The sequence below is a fragment of the Penaeus chinensis genome, chromosome 16, assembly GCF_019202785.1.
Source record: "Penaeus chinensis breed Huanghai No. 1 chromosome 16, ASM1920278v2, whole genome shotgun sequence".
Lineage (NCBI taxonomy): Eukaryota > Metazoa > Arthropoda > Malacostraca > Decapoda > Penaeidae > Penaeus > Penaeus chinensis.
In genome coordinates, this window is record NC_061834.1 from 3,941,767 (window position 1) to 3,958,808 (window position 17,042).

Genomic DNA, 17,042 nt, shown 5'->3' on the forward strand with positions numbered 1-17,042 from the left:
GCAGTTAGTGTTTGATCCTCAACTAAGGAAAGATTCTTTTATCCTGACTAAGATTTGGGAGGCAATATCCAAGGAAAAGTAGGCATTTGAAGCATCTCTGCTGAGTTGCTAACTTCAGTGTTGGGTGCTAACCTGGCTGCCATCTGGCAATCTGGTATCATTCCAAAGACCTGTTGAAGGGCATGTTCATTCCCCTCTGAAAGGGAAAAGTGGATTGCTGTACTTTCAGCAGTCATCTTGGTATTATACTGCTCAATATACCTGTAGATCACCAATGCGAGTTTTTAACCTTCACTAATATTAGAAAGGCACTCAGCTCTGGGATATCCTTAGACTCAAAAGAATTCTGGCAAAAATTATAAGACAAATAGTATGCCTGTCTATTAATAACTGTGGTGGAGGAATGTCAAGCTTACTTCTTGTGTATTCAGGAATGGGACACAAACACTTTTAAATGCTTATTTGGACTAGCTGCTATCATCCACAGATGCTGTCATGCAAAATCAATGTGGCACAACACTGTCAGTAATGTTGCTATCTTGTCTGAGTCCCTGGAGATCCTGATAGCAGCTCTCAATATGTTTAGCAGAGTGGGAAGCCTTTGAACTTAGAGAGTTCCTGACCAATATCCAGCACTCTCAGGGTCTGCTAGGAAAACCTGCTCAGTAAATGCTTGCATCACAGACCTTACAGTAGCCAAGAGCTTTATATACTCTGATGGTGTTTTATGACATTAGCTGTAGCCATTCCACCATTTTCTTATATAATCATAATTACTTAGTTTATTAGCAAGGAACAGTTTTTTTTCAAGTAATAGTACTTTGATCAGGCCACTTTCTTACTTGTTTATTCTTTATACTTAGTTCTCATTCAAGAATGTATCAAATGCACCTGGAATAAATACACGTGGTAGAATGGGTAATGAAACACACTCATATTCCAACATTTTAATAACATGACCAATGCTATAGTTCACTATTTAAACTGATCCATAGGGCTATTACTGAGCGAGTGAGAGAGAGTGGCTTCTCTCTTGCTCTTATACATGTCCTTTAGGCTGAATAGGATAGTTTTAATAGGCTTTCTTCATACCCTATTATAAAGATGATAACTATATGCCAATAACAATATACATGAGTATCAGTTATAACAAAATATATAACTAAGGTATGATTATGACAATCATGAGAAATATATACTCCAATATTATAAAAGGATTAACACAATTATTTCCTACCGTGCCCATGACATGGAAGGTTTAATATAACTGTCTATTTGTTTATGTGAGACTTTAGAATATTTGTTTTTGAGTCCCTGAAGATATTAATTCATGGTATCAACTCCTCAATGGCCAGTCACAGCTCCTTTTTTAGAAGCTCTTGGGAATCTCAAACAATCACAAGCTGTAAGCACTCATCAGCTGATTTGTTTCTAAAACCAATGCTGCATCCAGCCCGTGCCAAACAAAAAGTTTTTAACTAATAACTTCTAATCCAAAATAATGCCCTTATTGATGAAATTCATGAGTACCATAGAATTCAAAAACAAATTATTGTCTGCTCAAAAAGGTGACAATTAAAACAAGATTATTAAGAGCAGGTTTTGAATTTCACACCAATTGCCAGATTTAAAAAAGTTAAAAAAAAGGCTTGACTATAATTATATGTGTAACTTGTCTTTTTCTCTCACTGAATCAGCATGATGCCAACTCACCCACAAAAAACAATAATGAGAATGATACTACTACTAATGAAAATAATACTATCAATAATAATAATGGTGGTACTAATGGTAATAATAACAACAAAAATATATTGATTAATAAAAAAATAACGACAACAACAACAACAATAATAATAGTACTACTGATAATATCATTAATACCAATAACACTTAGCAAAAAATAATAACAACAATAACAATAATAAAAAAATTAAATATATAAATAAATTAATAAAACAAAATAATAACAATAATGATACTATTAATAGTAATGATAATAACAATAACAATAATAATAATTACTATGATCATTTTTATTATTATTGTCATGATTACCATTATTATTATAATAATTATTAGCATAATAGCAACAACAATAATAATGATGATGATAATGTTATAATAATAATAATAATAATAATAATAATAATAATAATAATAATAATAATAATAATAATAATAACAATAATAATAATAATTGTGATAACAATACAAAAATGATAATAATAATAATAATGATAATGATATTGATAAGAATAAGAATAAGAATAAGAATAAGAATAAGGATAAGGATAAGGATAAGGATAAGGATAAGGATAAGGATAAGGATAATGATAATGATAATGATAATGATAATGATATTGGTAATGATAATGATATTGGTAATGATAATGATAATATCAATAATAAAGACAATGATTATAATAATAATAATAATAATAATAATAATAATAATAATAATAATAATAATAATAATAATAATAATAATAATAATAATAATAATAATAATAATTGTGATAACAATAACAAAAATGATAATTATAATAATAATAATAATAATGATAATGATAAGAATAATATAATGAATAATGGTAATGATAATGATAATATTAATAATAAAGACAATGATTATAATAATAACAATAATAATTATAGTAATAATAATAATAATAATAATAATAATAATAATAATAATAATAATAATGATGATGATGAAAAAATAATAGGTTCCAGGTGTCAGAATTAAGAAAATGAAAAAATCAGCAGAGATGCAGATTTCTAATGCTATAAAAAAAGGCAGGTTAACAGGATGTTTATTGGGCATATATATGCTCATCATGAATCCAAATGCAGTCATTGATCATTCTGAGTCTAGAAATTATGATTCACATGATAAATAAACACACACACACACACACACACACACACACACACACACACACACACACACACACACACACACACACACACACACACACACACACACACACACATACACACACACACACATTCCAATAGTATCTCTTTTGCTTATCTGAAATGTTGCTGGTTGATTGAGTATAAAATAAAAGAGAAATAAATAACAAATGATTCTCAGAATACATCACTTGGCTTGTAAGAATCCTGTTTCCCCTGAAATTTTATGCCAACAGTTATGCTATCAGATCAAAGGGAGATCAGAGATAGTTGGGTCAGCAGTAGCTTAGCAAGTTATAGCTGATTAAATCAAAGAATACGGGATGAAGTACAGTAAGTCAAAATTAGATCTACTATTGGGAGTATAAGTTGTTCATGGTATAAATTGCACTTCCTACTTCTCTGAATTTTACACCCACTTCTACAGTAACAGTACTAATGGGTGTGGATGTTAGTTGATGTTGTCTTTCTTTCCATTACTGTACACTGAATTATATATAATGCAGGCATGCAATTAAAACTGATTTGCAACCTGTTGTAATATGACAAAAACTATTCTTAACTCCTCAAAACATGTAACTAACAAAATCTATGTGACCTATTCAACAGTTTATATTTTGCACATAAACTCCATGAATGGAAATTCAAATGATAATTATACAAATACAAATTAGAGTATCCACTAATGACTGCATAAAGTTGCATATAAAAGAATCCTTAGGAAATGACTCATTGTTAAATTACTAAACAGCCTACCTTTGTGTACTGTATCACACCCCTATTTATTAGCAATGACATTCACAGGTGATAAATACAACGTATGCCATCAGAAGAAAGCAGCTGGATGAATGAAAAACTGAATAGCTATTATAGCTCCATCAATTGCTCCTCATAAAGTGATTCACATAATGGCTGGGTTTCCACTAGAAAAATAAATGAGATATGTATGAAAGTGTGTGGGGGAAGACTGAGGTGTAATAACCAGGAATTAATTTAGAGGAGCTTTAAAGAGTATATGAGTCAGAACCTGGACTGTGGTGTCTGTTCTTGCTTACAACAACACTAGGAAGAATAAATTACCCTTCATGCAATGTAATTCATCAGGAAAATGATGTGAGTAAAGTGAGCAAAAGTTAATGGTTGCAAAAAATGGGTATTTTCACTATGTTGTTGAAAATATGAAATATAAAAAGTTTTTTATAATTTTCTGCATAAAATCACTCCATATTGCCTAAAATATTGAAAAATTAAAAAGCAACAAAGCCATACATCAAAACTTAGTATGGAATACATCCTGCTCTGCAAAGTATGAGGTGTTAAGCGTTGTTTAGATATATGATCATTTGCAAGACTTTTACTAACTTAAAAACTGTTAAAGTCTCTAAGCTTTACCTTTAGATGTAGGAATTCAAAACTAACCTGTTGCAGGACCAGCAACCAATGCTGCCAGCCAGGCAGCACCAATAGTGGATGACACAATCAGCTCATGCCACACTGTGCTCAGCTCAAATTCATCTCTGTTGATAAATCATTTCTTTAATGCACATTTTCAGAAAACACAATATATCTATATAAATATATATGTTCACATTTTCCTTACTTACTATCCATCTTCTTCTGCAACAAGCATCCCAGTGTAGAAGAAACACAATTTCAAAATTCTTGATTCAACACATTAAATGTAAGCAATTATATTAATTTCCACAATACTAATTACAGTAGAGCCTTGGATTTGGCATGTTTACATTTAGTGCATTCACATTTGGTAACCTTAACCAACAGCTACAATGCATTACATCTGACAACCCACATTCTCACTAAAATCAAATCTAACACAGTCAACTCCTCCATCCTTCACCATATAAAGTAGATGGTCTTACAGAAAAGGAAGCACATTGACTTTTACTAGTCTAGTCCAGATTGCTGATGGTCATTCAACTGTTTGGCCACATATAAATTAAAGCACTAATATGGCTTTAAAGGCTAGTAAAGGTATGGGGGAGGTAACTGAACTGCAATGCTTGAAGACAAACCGTCAGCAATAATCTCCTTCTCATTATCATCATTCAATGAAGGTTTATGATTAAAACAAACTTTTCAAATGTTCCTTTAAATGTCACACCATGATATCTGAGAATGATACACAAAAATATAAGGCAATTTACCATCAAATAAGCAAAAGTGCATGAGAACTCTGCTGCCTCCAAAACCAATAAGACTTTTTCCTGTAAGAATAATTATTTGCATTGGGCAGAGCTTTTTCACTACCAGTGGCCCACATCATACAAGGCTTTACTGAACACTTCTGTGAAATTGCCTGAGTTGGATTCTGTTGCTTGCAAAAATACACAAAATATTTTAATGTGATTTTTGGGCCTTCATTCATTAATGTGAGATTAAAATTATGTTCACGCACTCAAAGGTTGTGTAATGTTTGCATTGTCAGCATGACCATTATCTTTATTGTTATTATTACCATTTATAATATTATTATCATTGTTATATTATCATTATATCTATTACTATTATTATCGTTATCATTATCATTACTATATTTTTTCCCCTTTTTTCATGAACTATATTATCATTATTATTATCATCATCATCATCATCATCATCATCATCATCATCATCATCATCATCATCATCATCATCATCATCATCATCATCATCATCATCATCATTATCATTATCATTATCATTACCGTCATCCTCATCATCATTACTATTATTACCATTATTACTATCATTATTATTATCATTATCTTATATATTCCTTCATCATGATTTTCACTATTAATATTATCATTTTCACTATTATTATCATTTGTATCATTATCATTATCATTATCATTATCATTATTATTATTATCATTAATAATAATTACTATTACTATTACTGCTACTACTACTATTATTATTATTATTATTATTATTATTATTATTATTATTATTATTATTATTATTATTATTATCACTATTATAATCATAATTATAATCATAATTATAATCATAATTATAATCATAATTATGATTATAATTATAATTATAATCATAATTATAATCATAATTATAATCATAATTATAATCATAATTATAATCATAATTATAATCATAATTATAATCATAATTATAATCATAATTATAATCATAATCATAATCATAATCATAATCATAATCATAATCATAATCATAATTATAATTATAATTATAATTATAATTATAATCATTATCATTTTTATCATCATTATCGTTTTTATTATCATTACCATCTTTATTATCATTATCATTTTTATTATCATAAACATTTTTATTATCATTATCATTATAATAATTAATATCATCATCTTTATTAGCTATCATTATCATCATTATCATTATCAATCATCCATATCATCATTATTAGCTATCATTATCATCATTATCATTATCAATCATCCATATCATCATTACTATAATTTTCATCATTAGCATTTTGATCATTATTACTATTTCATTATCACTGCAATAGCATCTTGTCATACAAGGTCGAGCCAACACTAAATTGTGCACATTAAAGTGCGCACTTTTTTGGCCCTAGCTGCATTTGTTAAGGAGAAATTGCCCCTCAAAAATAGACTTAAAGCCTCTTTCTAGCCTCATTGCACAAAACATCATCTATGCTGCAACCAGAAGCATAAAGAGCATTATAATTTCATGATACCAGTGCTTCTGATTTTTTCCTCAATCAGCTAACTGGATGCTTTGCCAACTATGGCACCTGGGCTCTCATTATCATTGAGTTGAGCAAAAGAAAAGTATATCATAAGGTATTGGTACCTGATATCAATAGCCTAGGTGAAACTTTGAAGCCTTTCTTCTCAAGTCTGTACCACTGTGTCTGTGTGATGGGGAGAAATCTAGCAAACTTCATAGCTCACAGTTCAACATCATAACCTGAAAACCTCTGTAGTTTAAATCATAATTTCAATGTGGATGTAGTATATACCTTACAAGTATCATAGCTCCTGAGACTACACCAGTGTCATAGCCAAATAGGAAACCTCCAATGGCACTGAATACTGCTAGCAGAATGATGGCCGCAGGAGTGCCTCCCCCTCTGGTTCCCATCACAGGGTCTGTCAAGTAAAACAGAATATGAAATCCAATAGCAGCACCTGACATTTTTATGAGAGTGTGAGTGTGAGTGTGTCAGCAGGTGAATGTGTTGGTGTAGGTGTGGGTGTAGGTGTGGGTGTAGGTGTGGGTGTAGGTGTGGGTGTAGGTGTGGGTGTAGGTGTGGGTGTAGGTGTGGGTGTAGGTGTGGGTGCAGGTGTGGGTGTAGGTGTGGGTGTAGGTGTGGGTGTAGGTGTGGGTATAGGTGTGTAGGTGTGTAGGTGTGTAGGTGTGGGTGTAGGTGTGTAGGTGTGTAGGTGTGTAGGTGTGTAGGTGTGTAGGTGTGTAGGTGTGTAGGTGTGTAGGTGTGTAGGTGTGTAGGTGTAAGTGTGTGGATGTGGGTGTGTGTGTGTGGGTGTGTGTGGGTGTCTGTGTGTGTGTGTGGGTGTCTGTGTGTCTGTGTGGGTGTCTGTGTGTGTGTGTGGGTGTCTGTGTGTGTGTGTGGGTGTCTGTGTGTGTGTGGGTGTCTCTGTGTGTGTGTGTGTGTGTGTGTGTGTCTGTGTGTGTGTGTGTGTGTGTCTGTGTGTGTGTGTGTGTGTGTGTGTGTGTGTGTGTGTGTGTGTGTGTGTGTGTGTGTGTGTGTGTGTGTGTCTGTGTGTGTGTGTGTGTGTGTCTGTGTGTGTGTGTGTGTGTGTGTGTGTGTGTGTGTGTGTGTGTGTGTGTGTGTGTGTGTGTGTGTGTGTGTGTGTGTGTGTGTGTCTGTGTGTGTGTGTGTGTGTGTGTGTGTGTGTGTGTCTGTGTGTGTGTGTCTGTGTGTGTGTGTGTGTGTGTGTGTGTGTGTAGGTGTGTGTGTAGGTGTAGGTGTGTGTGTAGGTGTGTGTGTAGGTGTGTGTGTGTGTGTGTAGGTGTAGGTGTGTGTGTGTGTGTGTGTGTGTGTGTGTGTGTGTGTGTGTGTGTGTGTGTGTGTGTGTGTGTGTGTGTGTAGGTGTGTGTGTGTGTGTGTGTGTGTGTGTGTGTGTGTGTGTGTGTGTGTGTGTGTGTGTGTGTGTGTGTGCTGTGCTGTGCTGTGCCTGTGCCTGTGCCTGTGCCTGTGCCTGTGCCTGTGCCTGTGCCTGTGCCTGTGCCTGTGCGTGTGCGTGTGCGTGTGTGTGTGCGTGTGCGTGTGCGTGTGCGTGTGTGTACATGTGTGTGTGTGTGTGTGTGTGTGTGTGTGTGTGTGTGTGTGTGTGTGTGTGTGTGTGTGTGTGTGTGTGTGTGTGTGTGTGTGTGTGTGTGTGTGTGTGTGTGTGTGTGTGTGTGTGTGTGTGTGTGTGTGTGTGTGTGTGTGTGTGTGTGTGTGTACGTGTATGTGTGTGTGTACATGTGTGTGTGTGTAGATAGGTGGACACAGATAGATAGATATAAACATAGATACACAGACAAATAGATACATAGATAGATAGAGAGGTAGATATATTGATAGATGATTAGATGGATAAATAAATAAACATACACAGACATACATACATACATACATATACAGTACTTAATAGACAGATACACAGATTGATAAATGGATAGATATATAGATAGGCAATTGGATAAATAAACACATAGATAGATGGATAGATAGGTTGAGCGAGAGACTGGTTGATAGACGGGTAATTAATACATACAAACATACATACATACATACATACATACATACATACATACATACATACATACATACATACATACATACATACATACATACATACATACATACATACATACATACACACATGCCTTTAGATGCAAGATACACAAATGTATATGCTAGTATCTACGAACAGTGATAATTATTCTCTCTATATCTAATTAACTTATGCGATAACCAATTTTTTTCCACATATCCGATGCATTGTTAACCCCAACACTACTTTCAAGTATGCGCCACTTAGCCTCAACAATAGGTTATATTGGACCACCGGTTGTTCACTAGGCTATGAGGAAATATTACTTCCTTCTGTGTGTCTAACATACGTTACCGTTTACTTGAGGTCACGTGTAATTTGACCAACATACTCTGTGAAGGTAAGAGAAGTTGAACTTCGTCATCCATCTCTGCGTCTGTGGCACGGGAGACATCGCAAGTCAAGTGGTACTGTGGTAGTCGAAACTTCCGTCCATTATCTTCACAGTAGATATTCGACAAACAATACGTGGGAATTTAAGGGAAGAGAGAAAGAAAGAAAATAGAAAAGAAAAGAAAAGAAAGAAAGAAAGAAAGAAAGAAAGAAAGAAAGAAAGAAAGAAAGACAGGAAAGAAAGAAAGAAAGAAAGAACGAAAGAAAGAAAGAAAGAAAGAAAGAAAGAAAGAAAGAAAGAAAGAATGAGAGAGAGAGAGAGAGAGAGAGAGAGAGAGAGAGAGAGAGAGAGAGAGAGAGAGAGAGAGAGAGAGAGAGAGAGAGAGAGAGAGAGAGAGAGAGAGAGAGAGAGAGAGAGAGAGAGAGAGAGAGAGAGAGAGAGAGAGGCCTATAAATATGCATAATAGAAATAAATAAGTAATTTAGGGTAAGGTGTTAGTTTGATATCTATTGTCACGGATTACTAGCATCATCAAATATTTACCCACGAAAAAATAATCCTGCTAAATGTTAGCTTACATGTAATCCAGTCTCATATAGAACGAATAAATACGATAATTAATATTGCTGATGAAAACTGCAGATTGTATCAATACATAGATGGCTAAAACATGAAATAACAGGTGCTGACTGAAAGAATGGACAGCTAAAGTCTTGGCACTAAACACCGTACTTACATATGATATTCATTGTCAAGGGTAACGTCGCCGGAAGAGATTAATTAAATCGGGACTAAATTTTATCCAAATTCTCTTTTACCGCCGTGAAGACAACGGCTGCTGCCAAACGCACGATTTTATGGGCCTAAAGTTGTCGTACTGTATGTTGCATTCAATGGAGAGTTTGCATAAAACCATTAGGACTTTGCGGTATTTCATTATGCACACTTTTGCATATAAAGATTCGCCATCTGCTGTTTTTTTAGGACATCATATGGGTTAAAGACCATATATTCAGACAGGTTGCGCCTTTTTTTTTTTTTGAGACGAGAGGGAGCTATTTAACTAACTGGAATCGTCACTAATGATTTCCGCAAACACTTGGAGTGTGCAAACACATGTGCAATAATTTAAAGTAATATATACCTGCTTCCTTTATCATTTAAATACGAGTCCATAAGAGTTTTTCATATGTGTACCAGAGGCATTTCCACCGACTTTGCAATCCATATTTAACAAATATATAGTTTTCGCCTTGTGTATACTGTTATTAGCATTTGAGAGTGTACTTTTTTATTTAGAGGGAGGTTGCGCCGCTCACTGAAATTTTCACTTGCAGTGCAGCAAGATCGCCATTTCACATATCCTTGTCGGGGGCAAGAGGTCTCTCACAAAGTCGAAATAGTACTTATTTCGACTTTGGCCTTTCGCCCAGATTCTAAAAGTAAGCAGAGGGAACCGTGTGAACCTATACTATTTCAGAATACATGGGATATGGGTATTTAGATTGTGCTAAGGTCAAGCACACATTTTCACTGGATAATTTGTCTTATCGCTGAATTGTTCAAACGGTTTGCTTTTAACCAAAATCATTTGCATATCAACGACTCCAACAGGCTGTGGGTCAATACATCTGCCACTCCACGGTTTTGATAACTTTACCATTTTATAAAGAAATGTTTATAGTGTGATGGTATTTTGTTAAAGTTCTCAATTCAGCTAATTCTTCGTGCAGAAAATTTCGTGTCATTTTGGGCAATTACCGGTAATGGGTACAGTGAATAATTACTTCCATGCAAAACATTTTCCTTTATTTTAGTAAAAAAAAGACATTTAGCCAAGTATGATGTCTTGTAAGACTTTTTTAGCTACACTTTTTTATATAAATAAAATATTTTCAGTAACATAATGTACTCTGAAGGCTGTCACATACAATCAGCTTAAAGGGCAACTGCTTGTTAAGGGCATGGACCCCCCACACCCTGACTATGTTGAACCCCCACCGTGGGTACAGACTGATCGAGTTTTCAGTCATGAGCTTGTCAAGGAGAAATAATCAATATCCCATGGCTTGACTTCTGCCGCCGGCTTTGTAGCAAGGATGCCACATCAGTGAGGGTAACAGACAATGCCACATCGCTCCAAGCAGAGGCATTTGCGGTCATGAGGGCCCTAGTCCACGCGTACCAGAGGGAAGGACACGTGGTTAGAGCAGCCATTGGCAATCGGCACACAGCATGCCTTACAACAACTACCTCCTGATCAAGTTGTTTTCCATAACGCAAAGGATTTGTGCTCTGAGTAGAAGAACGATCATAAACTGGGTCCCCAGCCACATAGACATCATAGGCCAGATGGTACTCACATGCCACAGTCACTCTTCATCAAGAAATAGAGGTCCCAAAGTCATTCTTCACAGAATCAGATTAAGATATTAAGTTATAAAGAAAACTGACTATATCGAGGCGTTGCAAGTACTGTTTTGAGCACAAATTCTGAGACAGGGACCACCGACCACTTAACCACGTGGTGAGAAGTTGCCTCTTGCTTACATTGTGGCGACTGGAGCACCTGCTGTTATGATGAATCAAGAAACAGTTATGAATAGCTGACATAGGCTGGGCCACATATATATATAAGGCCCGGGTGAAGCTACCCTTCGCAAACCACGTTGAACTGAACTGAGCAGATTACGGCCGAGTGCTCCAACGGCCCATACACAAAGCAAGGGACCCGCCATATTGGTATAAGCCAAGACACCGTAGAAAGTCAGGGGGAGGGCAGCAGTTACGGCGAACCATAACTGACCCTTTTGGGGGCCTTAGGGTAATACGCTACAATTAGTGTTTCGCTATATTATAGTGTTATTATGTGTGCATGAACTTTGGACTATTAAAGAAGAAAATGTTATATTCCAATATGTCATTTGCTTTTGCCAATAGACGTATACCTTCAAGGCATTACACTAAAATTAGCATAAGTAGGCTACTGTCTTCGCTTCGGATGTAGTGGTTTTATGTCTTTATTGATATTACTGTTAATGCCATTATTTTAATTACTATTAACGTAGCTTGTGGGTGGCTGGACATCATCATGATTCAGAGAAAAATGAGATTACCTTATATATACAGACATAGTTAAGCCTTTAAAACTTATTCCAGGTATTATTTGTTACACTGGTAATTTATATAAAAATTAAACCTAATATTACTCTAATGATATTAGCCAACCATTCGACCAAGGTCTTGCTTTCGTGGAGACAATACTTTGTTCGTAGATCCCACGGTACTCATGCATTCCGTTTGTAAGGTCATTCTGTTATATATGAAATCTTGCATATTTCTGCTTTACTAACTCTTAAACATATTAGTTAAAAAGGTTCATTATATCACGGAATGGGCACAGCGTTGTGTTTACAAACAACTCGGCTAATTAGCATTTAAGGCTTGTGGTTGGTCAAGATTCCTTAAGAGCCGCCTGAGTGGCTACTGACCCGACGCCTTGAGTAAGTTACGGCGATGCGGGGCTTAAAGCGGGGATAAAGCTAGAACTTCGCAAATCATAAACTAAAGCGGGGATAAGGCCAAGTAGATGAAGCCAAGTCCCAAGTACTGCGCCCTGGGCAGGCCGTGACTTAGGTCGCCGCAAAACAGTTAAGACCTCCAGCTCGCTTTTATATTATGCTTCGTTCCGGTGGCGGATTTAGGGGGGGGGGGGCAACTGGGGGTAGTTGCCCCCCCCCCCCTCGCTGCCCCGTCTTGGAAGTGCGGCGCCCCTTTTCTATGATATGAATTTTGCTATACTGACGAAGGAACCTCAGCGGCCTCATCGTTCTCGGATCATCCAAAAACGAAACATATAATCGGCAATTATCATTCTCATTGTCAAATCATAAAACAAGTAATTATAAAACATAGAATGACAATATTTCTCTGTCGAGGTAGTGGCAGGGTATAAAAGGTAGCATGGCTAAAACTTTCCATAAACAATTTTCAAACCACTCAAAGTGAGCATGACCTACTATGTAAACTAAACTGATTTCCTAGAGCAACATAGTGATGGTCAATATCAATCAGTTACCGAAGATTTGTCAGCGCCCGACTTTATCAACTGCCCCCCTTTCAAAATAATTCTGGATCCGCCCCTGCTTCGTTCGGAACTCCTCTTGCTCGTCCAGACTAGTCGGGGAGCAGGGCAACGAGGCCTTCATTGCCCACAATGCAACCGGCTCGAAAGTTTACTATTATACTTAACGGTGTCTTTATTTTAGACGCTACATAGGTTTTGTAATTTCTCTGATGCATTGATAACTTACCTGTAACTGACAAACACAAAATACCCTTTGATAACAATATATGGCCATAAATAAACAATTCTACCATTGTTTACATAAAAATGCTATTGTGACATCATCTCGTCTTGCTCGCCCGTCAAAATATCTTGTCCAACTTGCTGGACGAGGAGTTCTGAACGTATAAGGCTCCTTTTGAGTATCCGGCCCCAGAACAAAATTCCATATCTCCAGATATGTCTTTCGTAATTATTTCAACTCCGAGGACAAGCTGATGGAGGAACCATTTAAAAGACACAGGAAATTTAATTTACAGGCGTTTTTACAACCTCATAGCGACTTCCGGTTATCTAGCTTTTGCCAGCTTCAATTATCAATTTTGGAAAAAGACGATACACTCCCAATTATATAACTAACCACGCAGCTCACTTAACATTGTCCATACTACAAGTAAAGTTTTCATATTCAATAATTACGGATTTAGTTAGACCCTGGGATTCCAAAACTTGGGTGTCGGCCAAGGATACCTTGCAATCAACATTTTCTTAGTTTGAAATAAAGTAGCTTCATTTTCTTAGATTTTATGGGATTATTTCATTTGAACACGCTTTGTTTGCTGTTTCTTGGGGTAATTTTAGGCCAAGTGTGGATCATTATTGGATGTTAAAGCAGCCCTTTAAACTGGAGTCGGTAAATCGAGAAGTGTCCATGTTACATCAGTTTTTTTTGCCTCGAAATCGTTGTTTTAATTTTTCCGCTCTGTAATTACAAAGCACCTAAATCAGACATTTTCTTTCCTCCAACTACTTGTAATAACTTCAATATATATATGTGTGTGTGTGTGTGTGTGTGTGTGTGTGTGTGTGTGTGTGTGTGTGTGTGTGTGTGTGTGTGTGTGTGTGTGACATGAATTAACATGCAGTTTACACTTGAAAGATAAAATGTATGACCTACAGTAAACATTGGTGAAGACTAACCACTGTGGTACTTTCGTGAGCACTGATCTGTCTGTGTGGATGGACAAATCCAAGTGGCTCAGAAATCAATCATTAATGACATGGAAACATGAGCCTCTTGTTCACCATATAGAGAGGAAAGTGATACAGTTAAATAAAACCGCAAACCACTTCTTGTTCACTTACCTTTTTTTTAAACCAAGAAACAGTAAATATATTCTCTATACATTAATGTAGAGACTACGCACGGAAAACTTTGTGTAACGCAGAAAATGAAACTATTTGACTGAACAGTGTGGAACTTTCCCGATCACTGATATATCTGCGTGGATGGGCAGCAGCGAATCATTTCTTATCATATATGCATCTCAGTGGCTCAAAAGTCAGTGATCAATATCATTATTAAAATATTAAAGGAAAACCTCTTGTTATCCGTAACGAGCGTAAAAAGGCCACTATTAAGTGAGGCATCGAACCCCTCGTTATTTACAGGCCTATATTTAAACCAATTAGTAAATACACTTCATACGCGTTAATTGATATAGAGACTACCTATCCATCGCCACCACTACTGATAAATACCGATCATATCTTTTGTCATCTCAGATAACAACAGACTTACCTCATTTCCAAACACAGACGGGTTTATCCTCAGGTTTAGAAATTGGTGTCGTTCGCGAAGGTATGAATCTAGCATATAATATATATATATATATATATATATATATATATATATATATATATATATATATATATATAAATGTATATATATATATTATATATATATTTATTTATACACACACAATGTGTATATATATATATATATATATATATATATATATATATATATGTACATATATATATATATATATATACAATATATGAATGTATGTCTGTATATAAATATATGTATGTATGTCTATATGTCATATATATAGACATACATACATACATATACACAGACATACATACATATATATACAGACATACTGACATAAATACATGTATATATACAGACATACATACATACATATATATTTATATATAGACATACATACATTTATATATATAGACATACATATATATAGACATACATACATATATATATATGTATAGACATACATACATACATATATATAGACATACATACATACATACATATATATAGACATACATACATATATATAGACATACATACATATATATATATAGACATACATACATATATATATAGACATACATACATACATATATATACATATATATAGACATACATACATACATATATATAGACATACATACATATATATAGACATACATACATATATATAGACATAAATACATATATATAGACATACATACATATATATAGACATACATACATATATATAGACATACATATATATATAGACATACATACATATATATAGACATACATACATATATATAGACATACATACATATATATAGACATACATACATATATATAGACATACATACATATAGACATACATATATATAGACATACATACAATATATATATATATATAGACATACATACATATATATAGACATACATACATATATATAGACATATATACATATATATAGACATACATACATATATATAGACATACATACATATATATAGACATACATACATATATATAGACATACATACATATATATATAGACATACATACATATACATATATATAGACATACATACATATACATATATATATAGACATACATACATATATATATAGACATACATACATATATATAGACATACATACATATATATAGACATACATACATATATATAGACATACATACATACATATATATAGACATACATACATACATATATATAGACATACATACATACATATATATATATAGACATACATACATACATATATATAGACATACATACATACATATATAGACATACATAAATATATATTTACATATATATAGATATATATACATATATAGACATATATACATATATATATAGACATATACATATATATAGACATACATACATACATATATATATATATATAGACATACATACATACATACATATATATATAGACATACATACATATATATATAGACATACATACATATATATAGACATACATATATATAGACATACATACATATATATATAGACATACATATATATATAGACATACATACATATATATATAGACATACATACATATATATATATAGACATACATACATATATATAGACATACATACATATATATATATATAGACATACATATATATATATAGACATACATACATATATATACATACATACATATATATATAGACATACATACATATATACATATATATAGACATACATACATATATACATATATATAGACATACATACATATGTATATATATAGACATACATACATTTGTATATATATAGACATACATACATTTGTATATATATATAGACATACATACATATGTATATATATAGACATACATACATATGTATATATATAGACATACATATATATATATAAACATACATACATATATATATATATATATATGTATGTCTATATATATACATATGTATGTATGTCTATATATATACATATGTATGTATGTTTATATATATATGTATGTCTGTGTATATATATATATGTATGTATATCTGTATATATATATATATGTATTTATGCCTGTATATATA

The 17,042-nt window shown here is 33.6% G+C and overlaps 1 protein-coding gene across 5 annotated transcripts in view; it reads right to left on the reverse strand.

Moving 5' to 3' along the window:
• Positions 1 to 14,717, reverse strand: part of LOC125033642 (proton myo-inositol cotransporter-like) — a 28,360-nt gene extending 13,643 nt beyond the window's left edge. The window contains exons 1-3 of one of the 5 annotated variants that reach the window (XM_047625321.1): positions 14,495 to 14,717; positions 6,908 to 7,037; positions 4,339 to 4,436 (exon numbers count right to left, since the gene is read on the reverse strand). In XM_047625321.1, coding sequence (XP_047481277.1) covers positions 4,339 to 4,436; positions 6,908 to 7,029 — 220 coding nt within the window. In that variant the 5' untranslated portion in view covers positions 7,030 to 7,037; positions 14,495 to 14,717. Of the gene's footprint in view, positions 1 to 132; positions 183 to 4,338; positions 4,437 to 6,907; positions 7,038 to 9,023; positions 9,169 to 9,799; positions 9,828 to 14,494 lie in introns of those variants that run through there. The other 4 variants (XM_047625320.1, XM_047625319.1, XM_047625322.1 and 1 more) reach the window with 4 other exon arrangements.
• Between the last annotated feature and the right edge of the window lie 2,325 nt (positions 14,718 to 17,042).